At 38.1% G+C, this 26,535-nt stretch overlaps 1 protein-coding gene across 1 annotated transcript; it reads left to right on the forward strand.

Moving 5' to 3' along the window:
- The first annotated feature begins 1,414 nt into the window (after nucleotides 1–1,414).
- LOC119805830 (zinc finger protein 431-like) lies at nucleotides 1,415–26,535 on the forward strand. Its single transcript, XM_038317622.1, has 4 exons — nucleotides 1,415–1,516; nucleotides 20,516–20,642; nucleotides 20,842–20,902; nucleotides 22,061–26,535. The coding sequence occupies exons 1-4, from the start codon at nucleotides 1,514–1,516 to the stop codon at nucleotides 23,343–23,345; spliced, it is 1,476 nt and encodes a 491-aa protein (XP_038173550.1). The 5' UTR covers nucleotides 1,415–1,513; the 3' UTR covers nucleotides 23,346–26,535.

The raw sequence follows: 26,535 nt of genomic DNA on the forward strand, positions 1-26,535 counted from the left end.
TCCTTGTGCAGCTGAGGAGAGGGAGCCGGAAAAGGCCATATCCTACAGTCATACTGATGAATATCTTGCGTATCACCATAGAACCTTCATCTGGTGATGGATGGAAATAGAGACAGAGCCACACATTGGTGCACAGGACTGAGCACCCAAGGTCCAAATGAGAAGCAGAAGGAGGGAGAACATGAGCAAGGAAGTCAGGACTGCGAGGGGTGCTCCCACCCACTGAGATTGTGGGGCTGATGTAATCAGAGCTCATCAAGGCCAGCTGGAGTGGGTCTGAAAAAGCACGGGATAAAACCAGACTCCCTGAACATGGCAGACAATGAGGGCTGCTGAGAAACCAAGGACAATGGCACTGGATTTGGCTCCTACTATGCATTCTGGCTTTGGGGTGGGGGTGGGGGCTAGCCTGATTGGATGCTCACCTTCCTGGACCTGGATGGAAGGGGGAGGAACTTGGACTTCCCACAGGGCAGGGAACCCTTACTGCTCTTTGGACAGGAGAAGGAGGATGAGTCTAGGGGGAAGGGGAGGTAAATGGGAGGCGGGGAGAAGGTGGAAATTTTTAATAAAATTTAATTAAAAGCAATTTTCAATATATTCTGTTTTAATTTCTATTATACCTATATCTACCTAAAATACCATTAGGTCCTCAGTAACTTTTAAGAGTATAAAGATTTTCTGAGACCAAAGCATTGGAAAATAATTTCAGTAAATGTTAAGTTACCATTTTAGTAAAGATTAGAGTTAGAAACATTTGATTTTCGGCTATTTTCAGAAACAAGGTTAGGGTGATTTCCCAGTTGGTAGAATGATTGCCTATCATGCATAGAGCTCTGATTTGAATTACTGCACCAAATACAATCTGAAGTGGTGGCCTGTAATCACAGTACTCAGGAGGTAGAGGCAGGAGAATCAGAAGCTCAAAGTCATCTTCAGCTATGTAGAGACCTTGAGGCCATACAGGAGTGTGTGAAATCCCATCTCAAAAACAAAACAAAACAATAAAGTGTATAAAAAAATCTCTCTAGTTGTTAATATTATGGGCATCCTTTCCCCTGTGGGACAGAAAATTACTCCACCCAGCTAGCTTGGTAAATTGTACAAACAAGCTAGCTATTTTGTGTCCAGGAGGAAAAGGGGAAAGTTCCTATGGAGTGCAAGAAGATGAAAGTGACTGCTTTTGTAGCAAGAGGCAAGTGCATGCATATGTTCTCAGATCTAGAAAAGAATTTTTGATGGAGTGGGAGGAATGACCAGGAACCAATGTGTTGTCTCTTTAAGCACACTATAGCCCTATGGGAGGTGTTTCCTCCACTCAGGCCTCACTAGCCAATCATATCCTCCAGGTGACCTGCCAGTCATAGCAGGGCAGGTCTCTTCCGGGCAGGCGCCTTCAGGCTTCACTTTGAAGGGCATCTGTCTGTGTGGCCACGGTTTCCTGTGCTGTGGAGCAGTTGCTGCTGCTGGGCGATGATGAACTGAGAGCTTTGGCGACCTGGAGAAGGACATCATGGTGAGCAGGGAAATGCTGTCTCCTGGTGGGAGGAGGAGAGGGTGAGGTGCGGGAGACAGCATGGTGTGTCGTCCCAGGATCTGGGTGGGAACCTGCCGCCATATTCTCTGTATTGTGAAGTCCCACGTGGTCCCTGCTAATTCATGGGCCTAGGGGCAGGCCTCTGGATAACTTTGATCTGTGGCTTCATCTGCTTAGAGTATTGGGAGCAGGAAGCTGTGTGTACAAACACCTTTCTAGTCAACTTCAACAAGCTTGTTGCATCCATGGAAACAAGTTGTCAAACTCAGGCCTACATTCCCCAGTATCTTTTCAATATTGAGCACTGTGCATTTAGCCTTTAAATATAATTGTTAAGAACAAAAACAGCCCTGCCGATGCAAGAAATCCAATCAAACCAAATCAAAATGCCCATTGTTTTATTAAGTAAGATTATCTCAGGTTGGCGAGCACATGGTGGGGAGACAGGACAGCAAGGAGCTCATGCAGACTCCAAAACCACGTGTTTCTCCTCTAAGAGGCCCCTTAAATACCATGTGGGAGTGATCCTGACCCTTCCCTGTGTGGAGGGTCAGGACCTTGCAAGCTGGGATTTGGAGTTCAGAGCAAAGCAACTCCCAGGCCAGGGGCTGGGGCTATGCCCCCAACTTAATAATAATATGAATTCATATTTAAATTTGTGGAGGTTATCAAAGGCATCTCAGGTGTTGGGTAGCAATCCACTACTACACCATAATGTAGAAGAGGAGAATTGGTGGTACAAAGGATTTACCAATGCTTAGTGAGTAATTAAGTCTCACAAAGTAGAATTTAGCAGAGGGAGGACTGTGTCTAAGAGACCCAAAAGCTGAGAATATGCTAATCAGGGCTGGTAGAGATTAGAATGCTTGGGTATACATTCTTCACCAGGATTGCCCAGATACTTGGCTCCAAACTGTTTCAAAGAAGCCATCACTGATTTTAAAAAAATTCACTAGGCCCATCCAAATATCAAATAACAGGCCTCTTAACAAGCTGTTCAAGGAGTCATTACAGGGTCATAACCAACCTTAAGACCTGGTTTGCCTTAAAGTTCCAGTTTTCTTTTTGAGAAAAGCACAGTTCTGCCAAATGGACAATATGACACCAGCTGACTTATATTTGAAATGTAAAACACTGTTGTGTGAGTGACTGGCCTGATCAATCAAGGCTTTCATTTAGGACCTCAGGCAGGGAGGAGGGATACTCTTGGAAGATCTAGAAACAGCCTGAGACATAAGCCTTGTGTGTTTACCTAATGACCTTATGTATTGATAATCAAACATAGATTCTTTTCTCAAAGCAGAAATATGCTTTGGAGCTGGTAATGGTCTGGTGTCAAGGACTTTGTGGAGGTGTTGCCTCAGCTCTGGAGAACCCAACTCAGAGCTGTGGATATCAGTACCAAAGCCACTCTTCACTAAACAAAGTTTTTGAAATACCTGTATAGAATTGTTGGACAAGCCTCCTCCTAAATTTGTCTCATTGGATGATAGTTTCTACTGACTTCATAATTTTTTTCATTTTTCCTCTGGAAGTAGTATATAAAATGCTAGCTGATATCTTCTATTTTTTTTCATTATCTGAGACAGAGATCCTCTGGGACAGTTCTAACTATCCTGGAACTCTGTAGACCTGGCTGGCCTTAAACTCACAGAGAAGCTCGTGGCTCTTCCCCTGGGTCTTGGGATTAATGGTACCTGCCACCACCACCTGGCAAATGCTATTTTTCTTCAGAAGCTTACTAGGCATGGGACTTATCTTCTGCAACACCTTCCCTGTGTGTTTTACCTTTTAGTTGTCCTATCTTTGTCATCCGCTGTGAACTTCACCTTAGAACATTGTCAGTGAAGAATGACCTGATGTAACATGTCACTGGTGTACTTAAAATATTCTTGGAATATTTTTGCTGTGTAATTCTGCCAAATCCCTAAATGTCTAGACTGGAAAGTTGCCTGTTTCTATTTCAATTGTTCAAAGTGTAATCTGGATCATGAACCTAAGGGATACTTAAGGATAATAGCATATTAAATGCAAAATCTGTCTACCCTGGTTCCCCTTGAGCATTGGCCAGAGATTGACACATGCCATTATTAAAGAGACATTCATTTATTAATCTCCCAAGGGTGTGAAGTTATTTCTCAGTGGAAAGACATATTCTAGAACTGCTGCATTTCTAACCTAATAGAAAAATTTTTTCTTAGACAACTTCTCTTATGTTGACTCAGGTGGCCTCAGTCCCTGTTGTTTGCTTTCCAGGGCAATGACCTTGAGTGTCCTCTATATTACACCTTCAAAATTCTTAAATGACTGGAGCACCTCACAGTTTTAAAATTATGCATTTGAGTCATGTAGTTGACTATCCAATGCACTCAGAGAGAAAGGATTTGCATATGGATCACCACTTCTGTCTTCAGACCACAATAGGGGGAAGAGTTTATTATGTACACTACCGGGGACACAGCATAGGCAATCAGCTATTAGAGCCATCATTATAAAAAAAAAGGGCACAATTGTGGTAGTGGGAGTGGTTTGTAATTTCCCACCATGTTTAAATTATTGTCATGTGAATGAACACAGACCAGAGTACATGGTTGTCCAGATTGGGAAGTTTTCTTGACTCAAGGAACATGAATTTGCAATTAGGCAACTATCCTCTGCAGATATGATCAGTCCTGCTTGACACAGTTATATCAGCTCAGTGATTTGAGAAACAGACCATTGACTAACTCTATGTGTCATGTTACAGATCTCAGCAGTCAATATATGTATATGGGCACCATCAATCTATCTCATATTAATGACATCCCATCTCTCACGGAAGGGCCTACTCGTTTTTCAAAGTCAATATAGAAAATTTTATTTAATCTTAAAAGTGCATTTTTATCATCACTTTAAAAACCACTGTTTGGTGTCATTTTCAAATACTTTCTTTAAGTGTATTGCTGCTGTTATCTCTGTTTGTTTCTGTTCTCCAATGTTTCTAAGTCATTAATAGTTTCATTTCATTTCTTTCAAGTTATGCTGATTTCTGTGTAGAGCAATGCCTCCTATACTTTAGGCCTGCCTCATGCTACGTAATTGATAATTATTTTGAACACCTAATCCTGCCTCCGCTGCCCAGTTCTGGGAAGACAGTCCTGCAACTCCTTCCAGGTTTGGCCTTGACTAGTCAGAGAGAAAGAAAAATAGAGCAGTTAATGAGTGTCTGCTATTCTCTCTGACTTTTATTGGGGACTTAGAAATGAAGTGGGATTGGTATAAGAATTGAACTCATTGACCAACTTTGAACCTGGTGGAGACACCGTGCAGGAAGTGAGAGGTTGGCCTGAGGATGAGAGCTTTCCTCCTTCAACTGAGATTACTTATGTGGAATCAGGTAGTCAATTGTAGATGCTACGTGATGGTCCTGATTGACCAGTGTTTGCAGTCCATGGACCTGTGCAATCAAGAATCGGGGTAAGGGACTGAACTTCTCCTGAAACCTAATTGCTATATATACAATAGTTAGCCAAAATAGAAGATCTGGGTTAAATACTGTGTCCCTGCTTAATAGGACTGCTACTTTTCTGGATTAAGATCTTCATCTTTTGAGAAAATATATGAAATATATTTATTGTGCTCTAATCCAAATCCCTAGTCTCTGGAGCATACGGCCATAAAGCCTGTTTCAACTTTTCAAAATAATTTTTGAGATTAAAACTACATCCTATTCACATTGTCTTTGTTCCCTCTGAGCCATAACATGATCCCAATTGTTTTCTAATTCATGGACTGTATTTCTTTAACAACACTTACACAGTAACAGTAGATACTTTATGAATGGGACCTGTGTTTGTCTGCAGGATTTTACTTTTCTGAGTGAATGGGATGTCTACACTGGAAAGTGAGCAATGTAATGTGCACACAAAGGACCCTGTACTTTGTGTGAGGATCAGGATGTGCTGTAGGCAAGTCAAATAATGTGTACTAAATACAAACTTTCTAAACTAGGGCCTGGTCTGCTGGGCTGGAAAGGCAGAACTGGAAGGACTGTGCTGTCAGAGTCATTTGATCTCTGATCCTCCTATAGGGGAGCTGCTAATACTGTGAGTCCCAGCTGGGTGACCCTAGCCATTGAGGGATTCTCGGAAGGGTTAGCAATGTGGAGTACTGGTGGCAGACAGTTTGTGGGTTCTTTCCATGATTCTCTTCTGCCTCTGCTGTAAGGAGTAGTAAGGAAGATCACAAGCTATACTGTGGTGAGTGTTGGGTGTTCAGGTCTGTTGAACTGTATTTCTGCTGTGACTTGGACTGATCATGAGCCAGAATGAAGTTATGTTGGTCCATGTGGTTCATGTTGGCAGTGAATTTGTCCTCTGACCCTCCCTGTATATGAATTTACAGGGGCAGGGGAGACTCTGGAACTGGAGGATATGATGCTGATTGTCCAGAGTACACACATGGACACTGCTCTTGGTGTGCAGTGGGAAAAGAGATTAGGAAACTGAAGGTCTAGATTCCTGAAGTTCTGAATGTTGCATTCCAATTTCAGGTTTTTGTTATAAAGATCACAAATAGTTTTGGAACTGGTAGGAAAATGGTGATATTGATTTTCTTATAGCAATGCAAGTTTAGAATGCTTTTAATGTGATCCTACCACTAGCTGCAATGGTGTGATCCAGTGAATCTTAGTTCTAGGGGACAAAGTAGTTTCTGATCTGCAGAGATTTCTCAGGTGTGCATTGTGTTGGGCAAGTAGATAGAGCACAGTTCACATCTTGGGCCATAATCCATGTAGCAGAAAATAAATTTTAAATCAATTTTATTTCAATAAACAACTTTCTTCATGATACATTATTTTCAAAAACCTTGTCCCCTGTAAATGAGTTTTTAAAAAACAAAATCCAACCCCCACCAGGACTTATTCCCACTTCTTCCTATTCCCTCTGAACAAAAGGGAAAATTGTAAAGTAAAAATAAAAAACAAAACAAGAACACCAGATAAACATAAACACTGCAAAAATTCCCAACACAAATTAGTGTATTTTCCCAGAGGTAAGTGGAATTTACACTGAATCCACTGGGAGTGAGGTCTTTTCTGCTACAGAAACCTGCAAAGAAAGACACTCAAGACAAAAAATAAACAAAAAAGGAAACAAAATAATTCACCAGGCAAACTGGAAGGGCAAGACCCCCTAGGAAAGAAGAGTAGATTGTGCCTAGACCTGGTAAATCAGGAGCAGGCAGAGACTGCAAAAGGCAGGGAGAAGATGAGGGAAGGAAACAAGCTGAACAGATTGGTACCCTTCCAGAGCTCTGGGTAAAAAAAAAAAGCCCTTCTACTACAGGTACCCAGCTACCCCTGAGAAAGGCCCAAGGAGGGTGAAGTGGAGCAGGGAAACAGGGAGCAGGTCACACATTTGTGAAGTGTCCATGGTACATCTCCAGAGGGACTATGTCACCCCCGCCCCACTCCCTGGGCCTCCCCTACTGCCCAGAACAGGTTCCTCCTCAATTAATTATGGGATTCTCCCCCTTCCACAGTATATCTTTTTTATTTTTTTCCATGATATTTTTTGAGCTCTACATTTTTCTCTGCTCCTCTCGCTGCTTCTCCCCTCCCCCATCAACCCTCCCCCAAGGTCCCCAATTTCCTCAGGAGATCTTGTCTTTCTATACTTTCTACATCCCATGTAGATTATATCTATGTAAGTCTCTCTTAGTGTACGTATCGTTGTCTAAGTTCTCTGGGATTGTTGTTTGTAGGCTGGCTTTCTTTGCTTTATTTTTAAAAACCACCTATGAGTGAGTACATGTGATAATTGTCTTTCTGTGTCTGGGTTACCTCACTCAAAATAAGGTTTTCTAGTTCCATTTGTTTTCCTGCAAAATTCAAATTGTCATTATTTTTTCTGGTGTGTAGTACTCCATTGTGTAAATGTGCCACATTTTTTTTTTATCCATTCTTTGATTGTTGGGCATTTAGGTTGTCTCCAGGTTCTGGCTATGACAAAGAATGCTGCTGTGAACACAGTTGAGCGCATGTCCTTGTGGCATAATTGTATCCAAAGGATACATACCCAAAAGTGGTATTATTGGGTCTTGAGGAAGGTTTTTTTTCTAATTTTCTGAGCAGTCGCCACACTGACATCCAAAGGGGTTTTACTAGTTTGCATTCCCACCAGCAATGCAGAAGTGTTCCCTTTTCCCCACAAACTCTCCAGCATAAGTTGTCATCAGTGTTTTTGATTTTGGCCATTCTTTTTGATTTTCATTTCTCTGATGACTAAAGATGTTGAACATTTCCTTAAGTGTCTTTCAGCTATTTTAGATTCCTTTGTTGAAAGTTTTCTGTTTTGGTTTTTGCACTGCTTTTTTTATTGGATTATATGATCTTTTGGTGTCCCATTTCTTGAGTTCTTTGTATATTCTGGAGATCAGACCTCTGTCTGATGTGGTGTTAGTGAAGATCTTTTCCCATTCTGTAGGCTGTCATTTTGTCTTGTTGACCATGTCCTTTGCTTTATAGAAGATTTTTCAGTTTCAGGAGGTCCCATCTATTGATTGTTTCTCTCATTGTTTGTGCTTCTGGGATTATATTTAGGAAGTGGTTCCCTGTGCCAATGTGTTTAAACATACTTCCCACTTTTTCTTTTATAAGGTTCAGTGTGGCTGGCTTTATGTTGAGGTCTGTTATCCATTTGGACTTAAGTTTTGTGCATGGTTATACATATGGGTCTATTTTCATTCTTCTACATGTTGATATCCAGTTATGCCAGCACCACTTGTTAAATTGTAGGTGTTTTATGAATGTCTTAATTGAGCGTCGTTTGCAGTCCCCAGACCAGGGCAATTAATCCTAATTGCTCTATCTACAGTAGCTCATCTATAATAGAAGATCTGGGTAAAATGTTGTGGCCCTGCTTAACAGGACTCTTACTTTTCAGCATTAAGACATTTATTTTAGACAAAATATATGAGAAATCTTTAATGTGTTCTAATAGAAATCCCTAGTCTCTGGAGCACATGGCTATAAAGTCTGTTTCAAATTTCCAAACTAATTTTTGAGATGAAATCTACATTATATTTATATTCTCCTTGCTGCCTCCAAACCTAAATATGCCTGGATTGTTTTCTAAGTCTTGATCTGTTTTTCTTTAACTATAGTTACAAAGTAACCACTGTTACACAGTAACAGTAGTTTGATGGGGAAACTGACCAATCCCTTGTCTGAGGAGCGTGACCCCTGGGGGTGGGAGGGGGATAAAATACCTTTAAAAGATCCATATTTGTTTGTTTTGCCTCTCTGGGTTCCCTGCTCTTTGCTGGAACTCTGGCTCTGTAAGTTTCTACCATTTTCTCCTTTTATTAAAGCTGAGTATTTTATATAAGGCTAGTTTGGTTATTTCCAATTGCCGACTGACCACGCCCATTACAGTAGTTACTTTATGCATGTGACCTGTGTTTGTCTGCAGTATTTTCCATCTCTGAGCCAATGGGATGGCTGTACTGAAAAGTGAGTGTGCAATAGAATTTACACACAAAGGACCCTGTGCTTTGGACAAGGAACAGGATGTGCTCTAGGAGAGTGGAATAACATGTACTAAAATACAAACTTTCTGAACTGGGGCCCTGTCTGCTGGACTGGAAGGGCAGGCATGGAAAAACTATGCTGTCTGAGTCATTTGATCTCTGATGCTCCAGTAGAGAAGTTGCTAATATTGTGAGTCCCAGCTGGGTGGCCCTAGCCAGTGAGGGATTCTGGGAAGCATTAGCAATCAAGAGTACTAGTGGCAGAGAGTTTGTGGGTTCTTTCCTTGATTCTCTTTTGTCTCTGCTGTAGGGAGTTGTAAGGAAGACCACAAGCTATCCCATAAGTGAGTGGAGGGTGTCAAGAACAGGTCTGTAGAACTGTCATTTCTGCTATGACTTGGAAAGATCATAAGCCAGACATTAGTTATCTTGCTCCATGTTGTTCATGGTGGCAGTGACCCTTGTTTTCTGAGCCTCCTTGTGTATGCATTTACTGGGGAAAGTGGGACTCTGCAGCCATGGAAATGGAGGATATGATGCCGGTTGTATCTCTGTCCAGAATATACCCATGGGCACTGCTTTTGTTGTGTAGTAGGAAGAGAGATTAGAAAAGTGAAGTTCTAGATTCTAGAAGTTCTGAATGTTGCATTCCATTTTTAGTTTTTTTAAAATAAAAAATTACAAATTGTAGAACTGGTAGAGAAATACTTGAGCAGAACGCTTTTAACATGATCCTGCCACATGCCACAGTGATGTGATCCAGTGACGCTTACCAGGGGACAAAAGAAGTTTCTTATTTGCAAAGATTTCTCAGGTGTGCATTGTGTTAGACAGGTAGACAGGGTACAATCTACATATTCTGCCACATGTCATGTAGTAAGAAGTAGATTTTAAATCATTTTTTGTTTGTCTTAAGATTGGACATTTTGGGACTGTGTTTACATTAAACCAGAGGAACGCACAAGATCTGGAGAGCTGTAGGAAGTGATATTCTCTATTTGCAAAGAGAACATCTGTGTCATGAGGCTGCTGTCTCAGAAGACAGATCAGTAACTGAGGGTCAGAAAAAAAACAGTTTAAGGGTCACTTTGAGTTATCTTTGTGAAAGTTGTTCAGTTGAGTTTATTTAATTTCTATAGACATATCATGAAAGATAGCTTGGTAACATGGGTCAAGATCACTCTTTTCCTTGCCTAGGATTACTTTGACCTTTTAATTAAAAATTGACAACATATTCCTGCTTTTGATCATGGCTTTTTCTCTTCAACACCTTTATTCTTTCACAAACTTTGGGCGCATTCTTGATTGAAGGATCTTTGTGGAAAATACAGAAAGCAAATTATGTGAATATGTATTCTATTTTTTCTGTAATCTATAACTGTAATCTAATTATATTATTCATTTTCTAGAAAATGATGAACCTTCTCCAATTTTATTCAGAAAATTTCTTACATCATAAATTCCTCAAGTTTTGGGTTTTGGGGAAGTTTCTATGCAGAGATTATTTTTTTTCTATCTTAGATTCCTGCTCTTTCCATATCCTGGCATATCTCTGTGTTCCAGTTGTTGCTGTCTTCATATTTGAGTCTTTGCTCCTTAAGTATTAAGTATTATACTTAATAATTGGGATTATTAACACATAATCCCAATGAGCATTCTGAGTGTTTCCAATGGAATGTAACTTCGAGATAAGCTTTCCTGTTACAAATTCTTGGACAAAGTTATTGAATTGTATTTATTTAGTGCTGTAAATTTACCTTACAAACCATCTTAATTTTGATGCATCGTGTTCCCAAAGATCATTTCTTTACTTCTTTATTTATTTTTGATTTTCTTGTTTCTATTAATCTGAGAAAAAGTTGGCTTATTTGGTAAAAGGTATTGTGTCTCTTAGCAGGTAGTTCAACACAATTTTTTTGGTGGATGACATGAGTTTAAACCTACATTCATGTTGGGAGATTAAGAAATCTGTACTATTCTCAATCCAGGGGATCTGACAGTCTCTTTTTTTGTATATCACATGTACACATATGTAAGGCATTTTGTCTCATGCTTAAGCAAACTCAAAAATTAGGAATAACCTTGCCTTCAAAATTATTTTTGATTATAAAGCAGAGTAAAGCAAGTTACTTCACATGCACACTGATTCCTTAAAAATCTTTCTCCTGAAATTTTATTTAAAAAGTTTTAATTCCTCACTCTGATGCAGACTTAGAGGCATTCCCCAATTGTAGGAAATGAAATGGTATCTAAGTGATCCTAACATACATCATTTTCTTTATTATAAGAGAATGAGATACTTTTAGTAATCAAAACTATTTTCCACAAAGCAAAAATATCAGAGGCATCAAATGAATCTTGCAAATTTTGATGAACAGCCCTTCTCCCCCAACCCATTTTTTGTTATTGGTAAAGGAGAGAACTGGAGTGTACAGGATGAATGACGGCCAGTGATTTCTTAGAGTTTGATTTTGATTAGAATCTTGTAGTTCTTGTTTAAGAGACCATAATATGTATTTGAAGGTCTGTCTTTGAGGCCTGTTTTGTCAGTGGTGCCATCTATGTTGTGGATTTTATAACCCGTAATCTAATTATGTCATTAAATTTCCAAAAATGATGGACCTTCACCAATTTGTATTTAGAATATGCCTTCTATTATCGGTACCTTAAGTTTTTGTTTTGAATAGTTTCTGTGGAGTGACAGTTTTAGTTTTCTCTTCTTTATCTTAGATCCTTATCTCTTTTCATTTTCTGGCATAGCTGTGTTTTCCAGTTGTTGTTATCCTCATGTCTAGGTCTTTGCTGCTCAAGTGATTGACAAGAATAATACATTATTTTTGGTTTTTAAAAACCTTTCCATATAATATTGTCTGTGTGCTAATTAGCCTCAGCTGTCAACATGAAAAAGCCTACGGTAATCTGAGGGAACATCAATTGAGTCTTTGCTTAGATCAAGATGTCTGATTTCTGTCTGAAAGAGATTGTGTTGACTGATGATTGACTTGGAAGAAGAGTCTTCCCCTGAGTTGGCAATGTCTCTAAGCAAGTGGGCCTGGGCTGATTAAGGAAGCTAACTGAGCACAAGACAGTGGTGACAAAGCAAAAGAGAAAATTAGGAAAGAATGGTTCTGCATGTTTTGCCTTCAGTGATTAACTAGAGTTTCTATCCTAAGCTCCCACAGTGGTGGACCCTGACATAGGAGTCAATAACCAAATAAATGTCTTCATTACCAGAGTTAGTTCCTTTCGGTTAAGTAATTTAATCACAGCAACAAAGAAGAAAGTTGGAACAAAAGAGGTACCTGAAAAGTGATTTTATTGCTGCAGTGGACTTGGGAATATTGACTGTGGAAGAATTTTCAAGATAATGGGACTTTAGATGGCAAAAGTCAGTCACAGAATACTCTACAGAGCTTAATTGTTTTTTTTCTTTTTTATATTTATTTAGTAAAACTTTCCACCTCCTCCCATCCTCCCATTTCCCTCACACACCTTCTTTATCCATTCTTCTATTGAGGGGCACCTAGGTTGTTTCCAGGTTCTGACTATTACAAATAGTGCTGCTATGAATATAGTTGAACAAATGCTTTTGTAGTATGATTGAGCATCTCTTGGGTATAGTCCCAAGAGTGGAATTGCTGGATCCTGAAGTAGGGTGACTCCCAGTTTCCTGAGAAACTGTCACACTAATTTCCAAAGTGGTTGCACAAGTTTGTATTCCCACCAACAATGGATGAGTGTTCCCCTTACTCCACATCCTCTCCAGCATAGGCAACCATTGGCATTTTTGATTTTAGCCATTCTGACAGGTGTAAGATGGTATCTTAAAGTTGTGGGAATCTTGACTGTGGAAGGATTTTCAAAATATCATGACTTTAGATGGCAAAAGTCAGTCACAGAAAACTCTACACGGCTTAATTGAGTGTTTTTGTAGAACCTGAAAGATGGGAATGTTGAGAGTACTGGTGGACAATGGAGGTGAAGATCATAGCATTTTAGTGGGCAAAAGGCTCTGCAGGGAACAAAGGAGTTAGATTGTTCTATCCATCCTGAGTGATGTTTGTCTTAGTTTTTTTTTCAGTTTAAAATCTATGGCTCCTAGGACACAGTGTGCCTTTCAGTTGCTGAGTTAGGCACTAAGCTAATCTGTGTTTCTCTGAGTATTCCCTTAGTGGTCAAGGAAGTTTGGAAGCAATGGAAAAATTGGTCTGACACAATAATACTGTATTCCCTGTATAGCTTACAGTCTTCATGATATCCTAGCAGCTATCCTGTATTGATCCTGCAAATTTCTATTATCTTCTATTTCTGATAAAGTTATCAAATGTCTGATTGCTCTCAATAAACAGTCATAGCTTAACTTGCTGTGGCCTCTCCAGCCCAAGCTGGGATTCATTCCTGTGGCTCTCTTATGTCATCTTGGGCTAGTAAGTGCAGGTGCTTAGAAGACTTCATAAAAACGTTTAACTAGAGATCATTTGTGTGATATTTGGCCCCAAAACTATCTTGACTTTTCCATGTCTGAAGAATGAAAGCACTAGGTAGTTTCAGATGGCAGTCCAGTGGTGAAAAAGAGACAGGGATTTTCATGGTTTTCAGCACCATTAAAGGAAGGTGCCCTATGCCTAAGACTCTATCCAGCTATGCCCTTACTTTATGGAAGTAATATACAGTGTAATTCTTGTCTCATGTTAAAGTGATGCCACTTGGCCACTTCACATGTTCATTTCATGCCCAAAACAACCACACAGAAACTATATTAATTAAATCACTGCTTGACCCATTAGCTCTAACTTCTTATTGGCTAACTCTTACATATTAATTTTACCCATCTCCATTAATCTGTGTATCACCACAAGTTTGTGGCCTACCAGCAAAGTTCGAGCACATCTATCTCTAGTGCAGGATCCATGGCATCTTTTGACTCTGCTCTTCTTTCTCCCAACATTCAGTCCAGTCCTCCCTGCCTGCTGAAGTTCTGAGCTTTCAGTAGGAAAAGACAGTTTCTATATTCATAAATGATAATCTCAGCACACAAAGGGCACTCCCACATCAGTCTCAGGAGCAACACCATACATAAATTTACCTGCAGTAAATTTACTCAAAGTTTGGTAGTGTTCATCATTCTCAGCAGGATTACCTATGTTTTACTGATTCTGGAAATAAAAAAGATGCAAAATGTAAAGGTCATGGATTCTTCTGTGGTCTGTTCTTCACAGTTGTAGCCATCTATGATTGTGAGATTCAGAGCCCTGGTGAAGAGCCTGTGGAGTTCATTGCATTAAGTGTTGAATATGAAGCTGGGTTACATTTGAGACTGCAGGATGTTGAAATTTCCAAGCATTGAGACCTCTGTCATGGAGGCCTGCATTTGAGGAATGGAAGTAGTAATAGAGTGAGATATGAGAAATTGCAGGGGGTGGTGTAATAGTTTGATCTTATTTTGATAATCAACTTTGTTTGTAGTCAGAGATAAGAGGTATCCATTAGCTGAACAAAATATCACAGAGACTTTGAGGACTGCGAACAGATAAGAGACAGGAAGTAGACAGTTGAGGCTGAGAGAAGATCTTTCTCTCTTGTAGATGGAGGCAGTCAGAATCACTGGTGGTGCTCTGCTGCTTCTCTGATCTTTCAGGTTCATACCCCCATATCTCACTCCTGATTTTTTATTGATAAGAATTAATTAGATTAACACTCCATCAGGTATCTTAAAAGATATGCTCAGTTTACAGAAAGGGGTAGTTAAGGCCTGCAGAGATAGGTTACAGAATAGATTATTAACTTTAAAGCTAATGAAAAGGAAATAACAATTCTGGAGACACATTAGATAATAAAATGCCCCACTAAATTAAATCAACATATATGCTTTAAAGATATGTTGACCTCAGAATAAAAACCAAGATATGAATTAAATTGTGGAATAAAATTATAGAGACCATTAAAGTCATTTAATATTAGTGTCATACAAAAAGATCTCTTGAATAAAAAAGATAATTAGTTAATCAGAGAGCATTACAATTCAATCTTAACTAATATGTAAGACTAACAAATGTTTTCCTTTTGCTTAAATACAATTTCCAAAATAAAACTCCATACAGTTAGGTTTAAGGCAAAGTTTTGTTTTATCTTTTCAAAAACATGAAAACATTGAATTAAGGAATCTAAAAACCCCTGGACAACTGAGATATCTAGAAAAATAACACATCATCCAAATAAAATATCCCCTCCCAAAGAATACATTGGCCTAACAGTCACTTATTATAACCATATTAGGTATGTTTTCAAGGGAAAGCAAAAAGATATTTTCCTTCTTTTTTCAAGACAGATTCCTCTGTGTTGCTCTGGCTTTCCTGGAACTCACTTTGTAGATCATTCTGGCCTCTAACTCAATGAGATATACCTGCCTCTGCTGTAAAAGTGCTGGGGTTAAAGGCCTGCACCACCACAGCCTGGCAAAAATTTATTTTAAATAGACAGAAATAAAGAATATAAATTTTCTTTAAAATAAAAGAAAATTTAAAATAAAATAAAAATTTCTTTATTTTAAATGTTGTTTGCTTTACACTTCCTGTTTACTCAGGTAGTATTATCTCCTTCTGGGTACTCTGATGGAGCTAAAGACTCAATAATTGTAATTATGCATGTTACCAAATTGAAAAAATGAACTCAAGAAATGTATAAAGTATTATAATGTGAAGATACATAAAAACATTATTTAAGGTTGGTAATACAAGTTAGGATAAAAAGAAATTTACAAACAATACCTTGGGTTTACTGAGATAGGATAGATTATAAAAAATTTTCTCTAAATTTACCAAATGCAGAGGGATTGGACATTGTCAATAGAATTCTTCCTAGTATATATTAGATATAGTTATTTTATTTATTGTATATAGCTTTACTGTGTTAGTTAAAACCTTCACTTTTTAATTAGACTCCCAATTTTCAAAATCAGGTCTCATCGAAGTTGGCCAAAAACAATTGGATAAGTTGTCTGCTGTCATTAGGTTGATTTTATTTTGCTGACTAACCCTATTTAGATGTGTTTAAACTTTCCAATTTTGTGGGGAACAGCTTTTTCTATAGTATGTCTATTTCTTCCTTGACCCAGGGGTCGTTTAATAGAGCACCCTTCATTCTCCATGAGTTTTTAGGCTTTTTGTGAGTATTGTTGTTGTTAAATTCTAACTTTAAAACATAGTGATCTGCCGGGCGGTGGTGGCGCACGCCTTTAATCCCAGCACTCGGGAGGCAGAGGCAGGCGGATCTCTGTGAGTTCGAGACCAGCCTGGTCTACAAGAGCTAGTTCCAGGACAGGCTCCAAAGCCACAGAGAAACCCTGTCTCGAAAAACAAAACAAAACAAAACAAAACAAAAAAACCCATAGTGATCTGATAAAATGCAGGAGGTTATTCCAATTTTTGTGTGTGGTTCAAAAGTTGCCTTGTTACCGTATTTATAGTCCATTTTAGAGAAGATACCACAAAGTGCTGAGTGGGTATATTCTTTTGTGTTTGGGTAGAATATTCTGTAGATGTCTGGTGAGTCCATTTAAGTCAAGACATATGTCTCATTTCTCGGTTAAGTTTCTATCTAATTGACCTGTCCATTGAGGAAGAGTAGGGTGTTTAAGTCTCCTACTAGTAATGTGTGGGATTTGATGTGCATTTTAAGCTTTAGTAATGTTTATTTTACATACGTGGGTGTTCTAATATTTGGGGCATAGATGTTCAGGATTGAGACTTCATCCTAATGAATTGTTCCTTTTATGAGTATGAAGTGTTTTTCATCTAATCTGAATGACTTTACTTTGAAGGCTATTTTGTTGTTTTAAGTAATTAATTAATTAATTAATTTAAAATTTCCACCTCCTACCCGCCTCCCATTTCCCTCCCACTCCCTTTCGCTCTCCAATCCTAAGAGAAGTCAGGGTGCCCTACCTGCCCTGTGGGAAGTCCAAGCCCCGACTCCATCCTTGGAAGATGTGCATCCAGACATACTAGGCTCCCCAAAACAAGTACATGCAGTAGAATCAAAATCCAGTGTCGTTATCATTGGCTTCTCCATCTGGCCTCATTGTCAGCCACATTCAGAGAGTTTGGTTTGATCACATGCTCGTTCAGACCCAGTCCAGCTGGCCTTGCTGAGCTCCCACGAGATCAGTTCCACAGTCTCTGTGGGTGGATGCACCCCTCACAGTCCTGCCTTGAAATATATTTTGTTAGCTATTAGGATACCTATACTTGTGTGTTTCTTAGGTCCATTTGATTTGAAAACCTTTTCCCAACACTTTATTCGTAGGTAATTTGTCTTTGAAGTTTAGGACTGTTTATTCTCTAAAGCAAAATGATGGATCCTGCTTTAGGATCCATTCTCTAAGCTTGTGACATTTTATAAGTGAATTGGATCTATTAATAGTAAGAGATGTAAATGACCAGTGATTGCTAGCTCCTGTTATGTTGCAGTAGTAGTGTTTGTGTGTTTCTCTTCTTTGGGTGTGATGTCAGGTTATCTGTTGCCTGTGTTTACAGTTAGCTTCCTTGGGTTGGAGTTTTTCCTCTAGTACCTTCTGTATGACTGGATTTGTGTGGATAAGTATTGTTTAAATCTGGTTTTGTCATGGAATACCTTTTTTCTCCATTGATAGTGTTTGAAAACTCTGCTGGGTATAGTAGTCTGGTTGAAAGCTTTGCTTGTTATAGTAGACTCCTTAGTCTCTTAGTGTCTTCAGCACATCTGTCAGGGGCCTTCTTCCTTTCATAGATTCCATGAAGAATATGGGTGTCACTCTGATAGGTCTGCCTTTATATTGTACTTGACCATTGTCCTTTGCAGTTCTTAATATTTTTTTCTTCATTCTATATATTTTGTATTTTGATCATTATATGTTAGGGGGACTTTTTGTCCAGTCTTTCTGTTTTTTTCTAAACTTCTTGTACCTTTATTGGTATATCCTTCCTTGGGTTGGAAAAGATTTCTTCTAAGATTTTTTGTTGTTGTTGTTGACTATATTTTCTGTGCCTTTGAGCTTTTGTTCCTTTTCTTCTATCCCTATTATTCGTAGGTTTGGATTTTTTTCATGCTGTCCCATATTTCCAGGATGTTTTGTGTAAGGTATTTGTTGGAGTTATTGTTTTCTTTGACCAATGGATCTCTTTCCTCTATAGTATCTTCAGCACCTGAGATTCTCTCTTCTATCTCTTGTATTCTGTTGGTTACACTTCCTGCTGTAGTTCCTGTTTGCTTACCCAGATTTTCCATATACAGAATTCCCTTCATTTGTGTTTTCTTCATTACCTCTATTTCAGGCTTCATGTCTTTTTATTTTTCAGGACAGGGTTTTTCTGTAGCTTTGGAACCTGTCCTGGAACTAGCTATTATAGACCGGGCTGGATTCTAACTCACAGAGATCCACCTCCCTCTGCCTCCCAAGTGCTGGGATTAAAGGCGTGCGCCACCACTGACCAGCCCCAGTCTTCAAGTCTTAAGTTCCTTGCTTCACCTCTTTGGTTATGTTTTTTTCTTGGGTTTCTTTGGGAGATTTATTGATGTCTTCCAATTTTTGTTTGTGTTTTCCTCAATTTCTTTAAGGGAAATTTTATTTTCTCATCATCCTCACAAAGTTACACTGAAAATCATTTACTTTTGCTTCTTCTGAGTTAGGATGATCAACTATTCCTGTTGTATGACCACTGGGTTCTAGTGTTACTATGTTGTTTTCTATGTTGTTTGCTAAATTCTTGCATTGACGCCTATCCATGTCATCCTTCAATGGGTGCCACCAGTGTCTTTGCCTCTTGGTCCTATCTTTATTTTGTTTTTGAGACCTGTTCTAGGCCTAGTCTGTGTTTCAGAGAGCAACACTACTGAGGTCTGTCTTTACCCTCTGTCTTGGCCTGCTCTTTTGTTCTGCTCTCCTGGGTCACTTGCTCTCTTGGTCCAGTCTGTGCAGTTCATTGAATGAACAACCTTCCCGAAAAGATCATGTAATTGAACAAGTTTCTCTCCTTGGAGGCCTTTCAATTTCCTATGAACCTTTAGTAGGAAAGGCCTTTCTAGATGAAATTGCTCATTGTATGTGATGAGTCTCAATATCCTTAACTAATTGACTGATTTTTATGTCTACTGTGTTGTGGTTAGAATTATTCAGTCAGCTTCCCACTCATACTGAACTGCTTTTACCATCATTATAGGCTTGATCTGTAAATCACATAAAATATAGAAGAAATAGTTGATGTTCAGTGCTAAGGATTTCGGTAGCCTGCAGTTTTAATTGTTTTGTTTGCTTGTCTGAGTAACCTTTGCTGTGTGGCTCCAAATTCCTGAAAGTAAAGTCAGGGGGACTTTATTCTTGATTTTATTTGTTTTTATGTTGTTGGATGATGACCCTGGAGTGTAGGCTTTTTACAAGTCAAGCATGTGCTGCTGTGCTCAGCTTCACACATATCTTGAATTTTAAATTTGACAGGGGATACCATTCTGATTCCTAGGATGCCATGTATTCATGACATTAATACTGCCTGAGCATTCTGAGTCATTGAATTGCAGGAGCATGAACTTCTTTCTGCTTGTTGTGCTTGCTTTTAATTTTTCATTTAATTTGACTATTTTATGTGTCTGCATGCACCATATGGGTACTTGGTCATCAGAGTGATCAAAGCTTCTCAGAAATCCTGAACTTGAAATAATAAATAGTTGTGATCCCCATGTAAGTGCTCACAATTGTGCCCACCTCTTTTTAAGACCAAGAAGAGCTCAGTAGTACACAGCTATATTTGCAGACCTCTGTTAATTTGTTTTGCCCAACATTTATATTGCTAATGTTTTCATCTGTAATTATTTTAAACATGAAGTGCCTTTTCATAAAATGTTTTTGATATTGCAATTGATAATAGGACACTTCAGCTGTCTGGAATATGAATACAGAAATGGAGTGAATGCATAATGCTTTGTAGGAACTTCAGTAAATATTTCTGAATTTTTTCAATCTGATTTGTTTGTTTCACTAATTTTTGCAATGGTGTTAGGGTCTTAATGTACACTTCCACCTGTCCTAAACATGATTCCATAGACTTGGCTGGCATTCAACACAGAGACAAAATATACACAACCGTGCTTTCTGAGTGCTGTGCTTAAAGGTATGAGTCAATATACATAACTTTTTCCACTGTATTTTTGTAATTAGTACTTTTTCATATAATTTTCTCAGGTACTATGTCCTGTTGATCTGTTACCTTGGCTCTCTCTATTAATAGAAAGTTCTTTCGTAAGGTGATATCCCATTCAAAGAGTAAAGTAATGACAGAGGTGTCTCCTATTCAATTTCCTTCTAAAGTGACTATCTGTGTCATGTAATAATAGTGGGGAACACCAGAATTTTATGACTGTACTGTCAAAGATGTATACATTTACAATTTTGTCACCATCCTGCTTTCTGTTATACACATGAATGAAATATTTTAGAAGGCCGTGACCTATGATGATGTGCATATCAACTTCACTCAGGAAGAGTGGGATTTGCTGGATCCTTCCCAGAAGAATCTCTACAAAGATGTGATGCTGGAGACCTACAGGAACCTCACTACTATAGGTAAAAATGAATTTTCTTCATGTTTTAAAATAAGGGGACAACTTTTTCTTGGTTAATGATGTTCTTCTGTAATTTGATTTAGAAGGATAAGAATGAGTTGAATAAAGCAGTCATAGTTCTAAGGGTCCCTTAAGATAACAGCTTAAACATTGCACAATTTTCAATAATATAACATACATTTTCTGGCATTATATTTTAGGATGCATTTGGGAAGACCATAATACTGAAGAACATTATCCATGTTCTAGAAGACATGAAAGGTAATTTTCATGTGCAAGGTTATGACAATGTGCCTCCGATGAAATTTTTCTTCATCCTGAAAGATTTAGTCTAAAGCAACACTGTGAATAAGCAGTTTTAAGTGTGCTGACAGTTATCAAATTTTCACAAATCCATATTTCATATATGTGAAATATATTTGAAAAGACATTTGAAAGACATTCTTTTAAGAAAGAAATCAAGAAAGCAATGGCTAAAAAAAAATCACCTTTTGAGGCATAGGACCATGAGAGCAGATCTCTCATGTTGCAGATCTGCAAGTAAATTTCTTTCTTGCTACTCCTAATACAAAAGGTATACACATTGAAGAGATGATAAGTATATCTGCAACACTTTGTACTAAACCAATAGCCCATACTAACTCTTGTATTACTCGTACACTTCTTGTGACTGTGCTAACTTTAGTGATAGAAGCAGTTAGAGTTGAGTGATGTGGCAGTTGTTCTGTAGGAACCTTGATATCTATACCACCAGTCTGTGAGGAACAGCAAGTCAAACCCTGAGAATTCAATGTGGAAATCTCTTATTTGTTTTTCTTCTTTACTGTGTATACCATACATTACTCTTGATACAAGTGTATGAGCATAGGGATGTAGAGAGATGTAGGATACCACTGTCTAAGAACAATTAGATAACCAGTAGTCCCCATGTTGAGTATACTTGTTGTATTTGATTCAAGTATGGCAGTAATTGATTTCCACCCTCATTGTTAATAGATGAACAAACTCACACTGCAAAAAAGCCCTATGAGTTCTAGAACTGTGCAAATTATTCTGGGTGTCCTAGTTCACATAGCATATGCAATATGATTCACAGTATAGGAGAATTCAGGAATGTTAAAGCTCTGAGTTTATCTAGTTCTCTTCACATATGTGTAAAATATCATATAGAAAAAAGTTTTTGTGAAGGTAAAAAAATAAGCCATAAAAGAAAGGAATTTACCATTGGAGGTATCTTCCAAGTTGCAAAACAGTGTCTAATTATAGAGCAAAACATGAGTTTAGAAAGAGTTATAAAAACTTAGTATCTGATTCTTCTTTATAGTTGGAATATATTATAAAATTAATTCATACCAATGTCTAAGCACAACAGTGTATAGAATGTGGTAAAACTTTTATATGTGTCAATTTTCCTTGCAGGATTGAAAGAATTCAAACTGGACAAAAACTTTCAGTAGATATTCAACGTGGTGGACCCTTGACACATGTCAGTCACCTTAAATGGAAAGAAAGAACACATACTGGAGTGAAACTCTATGCATGTAATCAGTGTAGTAAGGCCTTTGCAGCTCACAGTACTCTTCAAACCCATAAAAGAACACATACTAGAAAGGAAGCATATGAATGTACTCAGTGTGGTAAGGCCTTTGCATGGTACAGTGCTCTTCAGTACCATGGAAGAACACATACTGGTGAGAAACCCTATGAATGTAATCAGTGTGGTAAGGCCTTTGCACGGTACAGTGGTCTTCAATACCATGGAAGAACACATACTGGTGAGAAACCCTATGAATGTAATCAGTGTGGTAAGGCCTATGCACGGTACAGTGGTCTTCAATACCATGGAAGAACACATACTGGTGAGAAACCCTATGAATGTAATCAGTGTGGCAAGGCCTTTGCAACTCACAGTCATCTTCAAACCCATCAAAGAACACATACAGGAGAGAAACCATATGAATGTAATCAGTGTGGTAAGGCCTTTGCAGCTAAGAGTAATCTTCAAACCCATCAAAGAACACATATTGGAGAGAAACCATATGAATGTAATCAGTGTGGTAAGGCCTTTGCAGCTAAGAGTCATCTTCAAACCCATCAAAGAACACATATTGGAGAGAAACCATATGAATGTAATCAATGTGGTAAGGCCTTTGCAGTTAAAGGAGCTCTTCAAAAACATCAAAGAACACATACTGGAGAGAAACCCTATGAATGTAATCAGTGTGGTAAGGCCTTTGCAAGGTACAACGCTCTTCAATACCATGGAAGAACACATACTGGAGAGAAACCCTATGAATGTAATCAGTGTGGCAAGGCCTTTGCAGTTAAGAGTAATCTTCAAAACCATAAAAGAACACATACTGGAGAGAAACCTTATGAATGTACTCAGTGTGGTAAGGCCTTTGCAACAAACAGTCATCTTAAAACCCATAAGAGAACACATACTGGACATAAACCTTATGAATGTAATCAGTGTGGTAAGGCCTTTGCAACAAACGGTCATCTTCAAAGGCATAAAAGAACACATACTGGTGAGAAACCCTATGAATGTAATCAGTGTGGTAAGGCCTTTGCACAGTGCAGTGCTCTTCAGTACCATAAAAGAACACACACTGGAGAAAAACCCTATGAATGTAATCAGTGTGGTAAGGCCTTTGCAGCTTACAGTCATCTTAAAAGGCATAAAAATTCTCACCCTAGATAGAAACTCTTTGAATTCATTCAGTGTGGGAAGGCCTTTGTATGTAGCACATAATCAACTTCAAAGTCATAAAAGTACACATACTGGAGAGAAACCCTATGAATACAACCAGTGTGGTAGGCATTTGCAGCTCACAGTGATCTTAAAAGGCATAAAAATATCTCACTGTAGACAGAAACTCTTTGAATGTAATCAGTGTGGTAAGGGCTTTGAACAACACAGTGATCTTCCAAGGCATAAAAGAACATACAAAAGAGAAAAACCCCATTGATGTATTCAGTGTGGTAAAGACTTTGCAGATCACAGTAATGTTCAGGGGCTTAAAAGAGTAAGAATCATTATGAATGTAATCAGTATGATAAAGCCTTCTTATGTCTTATTCATCATTAAATGCATAAAAGTACATATACAGGAGAAAAACCATGATTGAAATCTATGTGGTAAATCCTTTGGCACAATAAACCATACAGGAGAGAAAGTATGAATTTAATGACTGTAGGCTTCAAAAACATAAAAATATCATAGTGCAGTGAAACTCTATGAATAAATTCAGTTTGGTAATGTTTTATAATTTATATAGGAACAAAACTTTTTATGTGTAATCAATTTGTTAAAGCTCTTGAAAATTATAATAGCCTTTGGGTACCTGAAGAAGAACCTGAGGGCATATTCTAAATTATTTTTCAAAATCCTATGCAAATACATTTACAGTCTGATAACTAACATCATTCTTATGATACCTTTTATATGTGCACCAGCAAACTAATGGACAAAACATAATTTTTATAATTCTTGAATTTATGAAGACCTATGGGCAGGAGAAAGGGCCAGTCAAAAACTCACGCCCTGGTACTGAAATGAGATCCGAAGGAAAACACTTTGTGCCTGAATCTAGAGCTGGATATAGAGACAACATCACCCTGAAGACAGAGCCAAAAAGTTAAAAAAAAAAAAAAAAAAAGAGCCAGTGAAGGAAACACACTTTGGCTCTCAAATCAGAACCAAAAAAACACACTCTACCCTTGTTAAACAGAGCACAAAACCAATGAATCTCCGCGCACTAAATCCAGCCCAACTCTCAGGTTGTTCAAAATCAGGGATTGAAATCTGACCAGTTCCCACCTTCAAAATCTCCTTAGAAGAGATCTGGTTTTAAGAAGCCCTATATGTGCCATATGCTCATTCAGTTGGCAGCTGTCCCTTTCCACCGTAGCAGAGGCAGTCACTCTCTTCCCTCCCAAATAAAGCTCTTGATTGTGATTTCTGTGAAGAACTTCTTTCACTGGAATGGATCAGAAACTCCCTAGTGGAATTGAACTAAGATGTAATTGATACTTCTACTTGGAAACTCATTTAACCCAGAGGAGCACAGAAGCAATGGATACCTCTTTTGAGGCACTTCATTAGGGGACTGGAGCAGATCAGTAACAGACATTTGTGCTGGGAAACTCTCTTAGAAGAATGGAGCTGATCCCAGCTGTGATGGCTCTCTCTCAGAGAGGAACATTATTGCCTCATCTAGTGGGGTGCCTTTCTCTTCACAACTGTAGGTGTTTCCTGATGTCAGGCAGTAAGGGTACCTTTCCCTCCAGAACTGTATCTCTTGTGCTTTGAATTTGAATGGTAATGGAACCCTTTTAGATTTTATACTTCTCTTCAATTGCAAGGCATACATAATTTAGGTACAACTATTTATGGATGTGTACTGTGGTGTTTTAGTTGTGATATAATCTCTATTTCAATGTATAAATGCATTTAATTTGGCCCTTGGTCCTAAACGATAAAAGGATTACCATGAAAGTTCCATGGCAAAAATTGTCAGACATGGCACCTGAAGCAGGAGCCTGTGAACTCACATCCTTAATCTTCCTCATGATGCATAGAGTGGGAACTGGAACTGGTGTATGGATGTAAATTCTCATAGCCTACTCTCAGTGACATATTTCCTTCAGCATGTCCTAAATCTTCCCAAATGATACCATCAATTTAGAAGGACGAATTTCTCTTACTTCAAGCTTAAATTTGCTTTCTCTTTACATGAATCAATTCATGAAGAAAAACTCTGTAAGTGAGCAGTCAGATGCCTCGACTCCTCTTTTACAGTAATGAATGCTTACAGGAGAAAAATGTTCATAAGTGAAAACTTATTTGATTAAAAAGTTATTTTAGGTGTAATTATGTGGTGTGTGTGTGTATGTGTGTGTGTGTGTGTGTATTTGAATGTGAATTCTGTATCCTGAGAAAATTAAGAATTTTAATCTTCTTCTAGCAGGAATTAGAGCAAGCTGTTAAAAATCTGACCTTATTTTGGGAATGAACATTTCTTAGTCACGTAACCATAACTCTAGTGTTTTAAATGTTTTAAATTCTATTTAGATCACTTTTAAGTCTAAAATTGGAACAAATACATAAAGAAGAAATTCCTGTTCACAACAAAAAAATTGTTAATGTCTTTAAACATCACAGATTTCTTTAGGTTCAAGAAAAATTATTTGCATCATAATCTTGCAGGAAATAAATTATGTATTATGTTTAGTCAAGAGTGATGGAGGAGATAATTGCATTTTGGTTTCTCTTTTGAAACATTTGAGGTAGTTACTAGAGTGTGCTGTATGTGTGGCAAACTCACTTAGTGAAGTTTATTTTGTAGACCTTATATTCCTTCTATGACATTTGTTCCCCTTCTGTTGTGCCTGTACCTTGTGATAGGTTTTTTCTTCTGTAATGTATATAATGGAGCCCCTATCATATAACTTTCCCACTGGTTATTGAAATATCAGGCCATGTTTGATCTCACTTTTCACATAAGGGTAGTGGATTGTGTTTCTAGTTTTGATTTTCATCTTTCCACAAATTTCCTTGAAATTTTGTTGTTTAATATACATCTTACCTTGGATGTCAGTAATGATTCAGGGATACGTTTGAACTCATGATGCTCATTTGTCTTACTCTTGAGTACAAATCCAGGGTAAATGATGAACACCCATTGTACTGTGTTTTTGAGAGATTTTAACAATGTTAATGTTAAAATGACTGATAAAAAATTATAAGAAACTTTAAATACCTCATGTGTGTATTCAATGAAGTATTTTCATTTATCTGATATGGATGTAATAATTTATGAAAATCAGCAAACATCTGTATATGTAATACAATAGCTTGATGTTCCATAGGAATTGAGGTAAGGTTTCTG

The sequence above is a fragment of the Arvicola amphibius genome, unplaced genomic scaffold (assembly GCF_903992535.2).
Source record: "Arvicola amphibius unplaced genomic scaffold, mArvAmp1.2, whole genome shotgun sequence".
Taxonomy (NCBI): domain Eukaryota; kingdom Metazoa; phylum Chordata; class Mammalia; order Rodentia; family Cricetidae; genus Arvicola; species Arvicola amphibius.

Coding starts and splice junctions, on each gene's coding strand:
- LOC119805830 (XM_038317622.1), top strand. Junction 20,643..20,841: donor CAGGAACCTCACTACTATAG/GTAAAAATGAAT, acceptor ATTATATTTTAG/GATGCATTTGGGAAGACCAT. Junction 20,903..22,060: donor TGTTCTAGAAGACATGAAAG/GTAATTTTCATG, acceptor TTTTCCTTGCAG/GATTGAAAGAATTCAAACTG.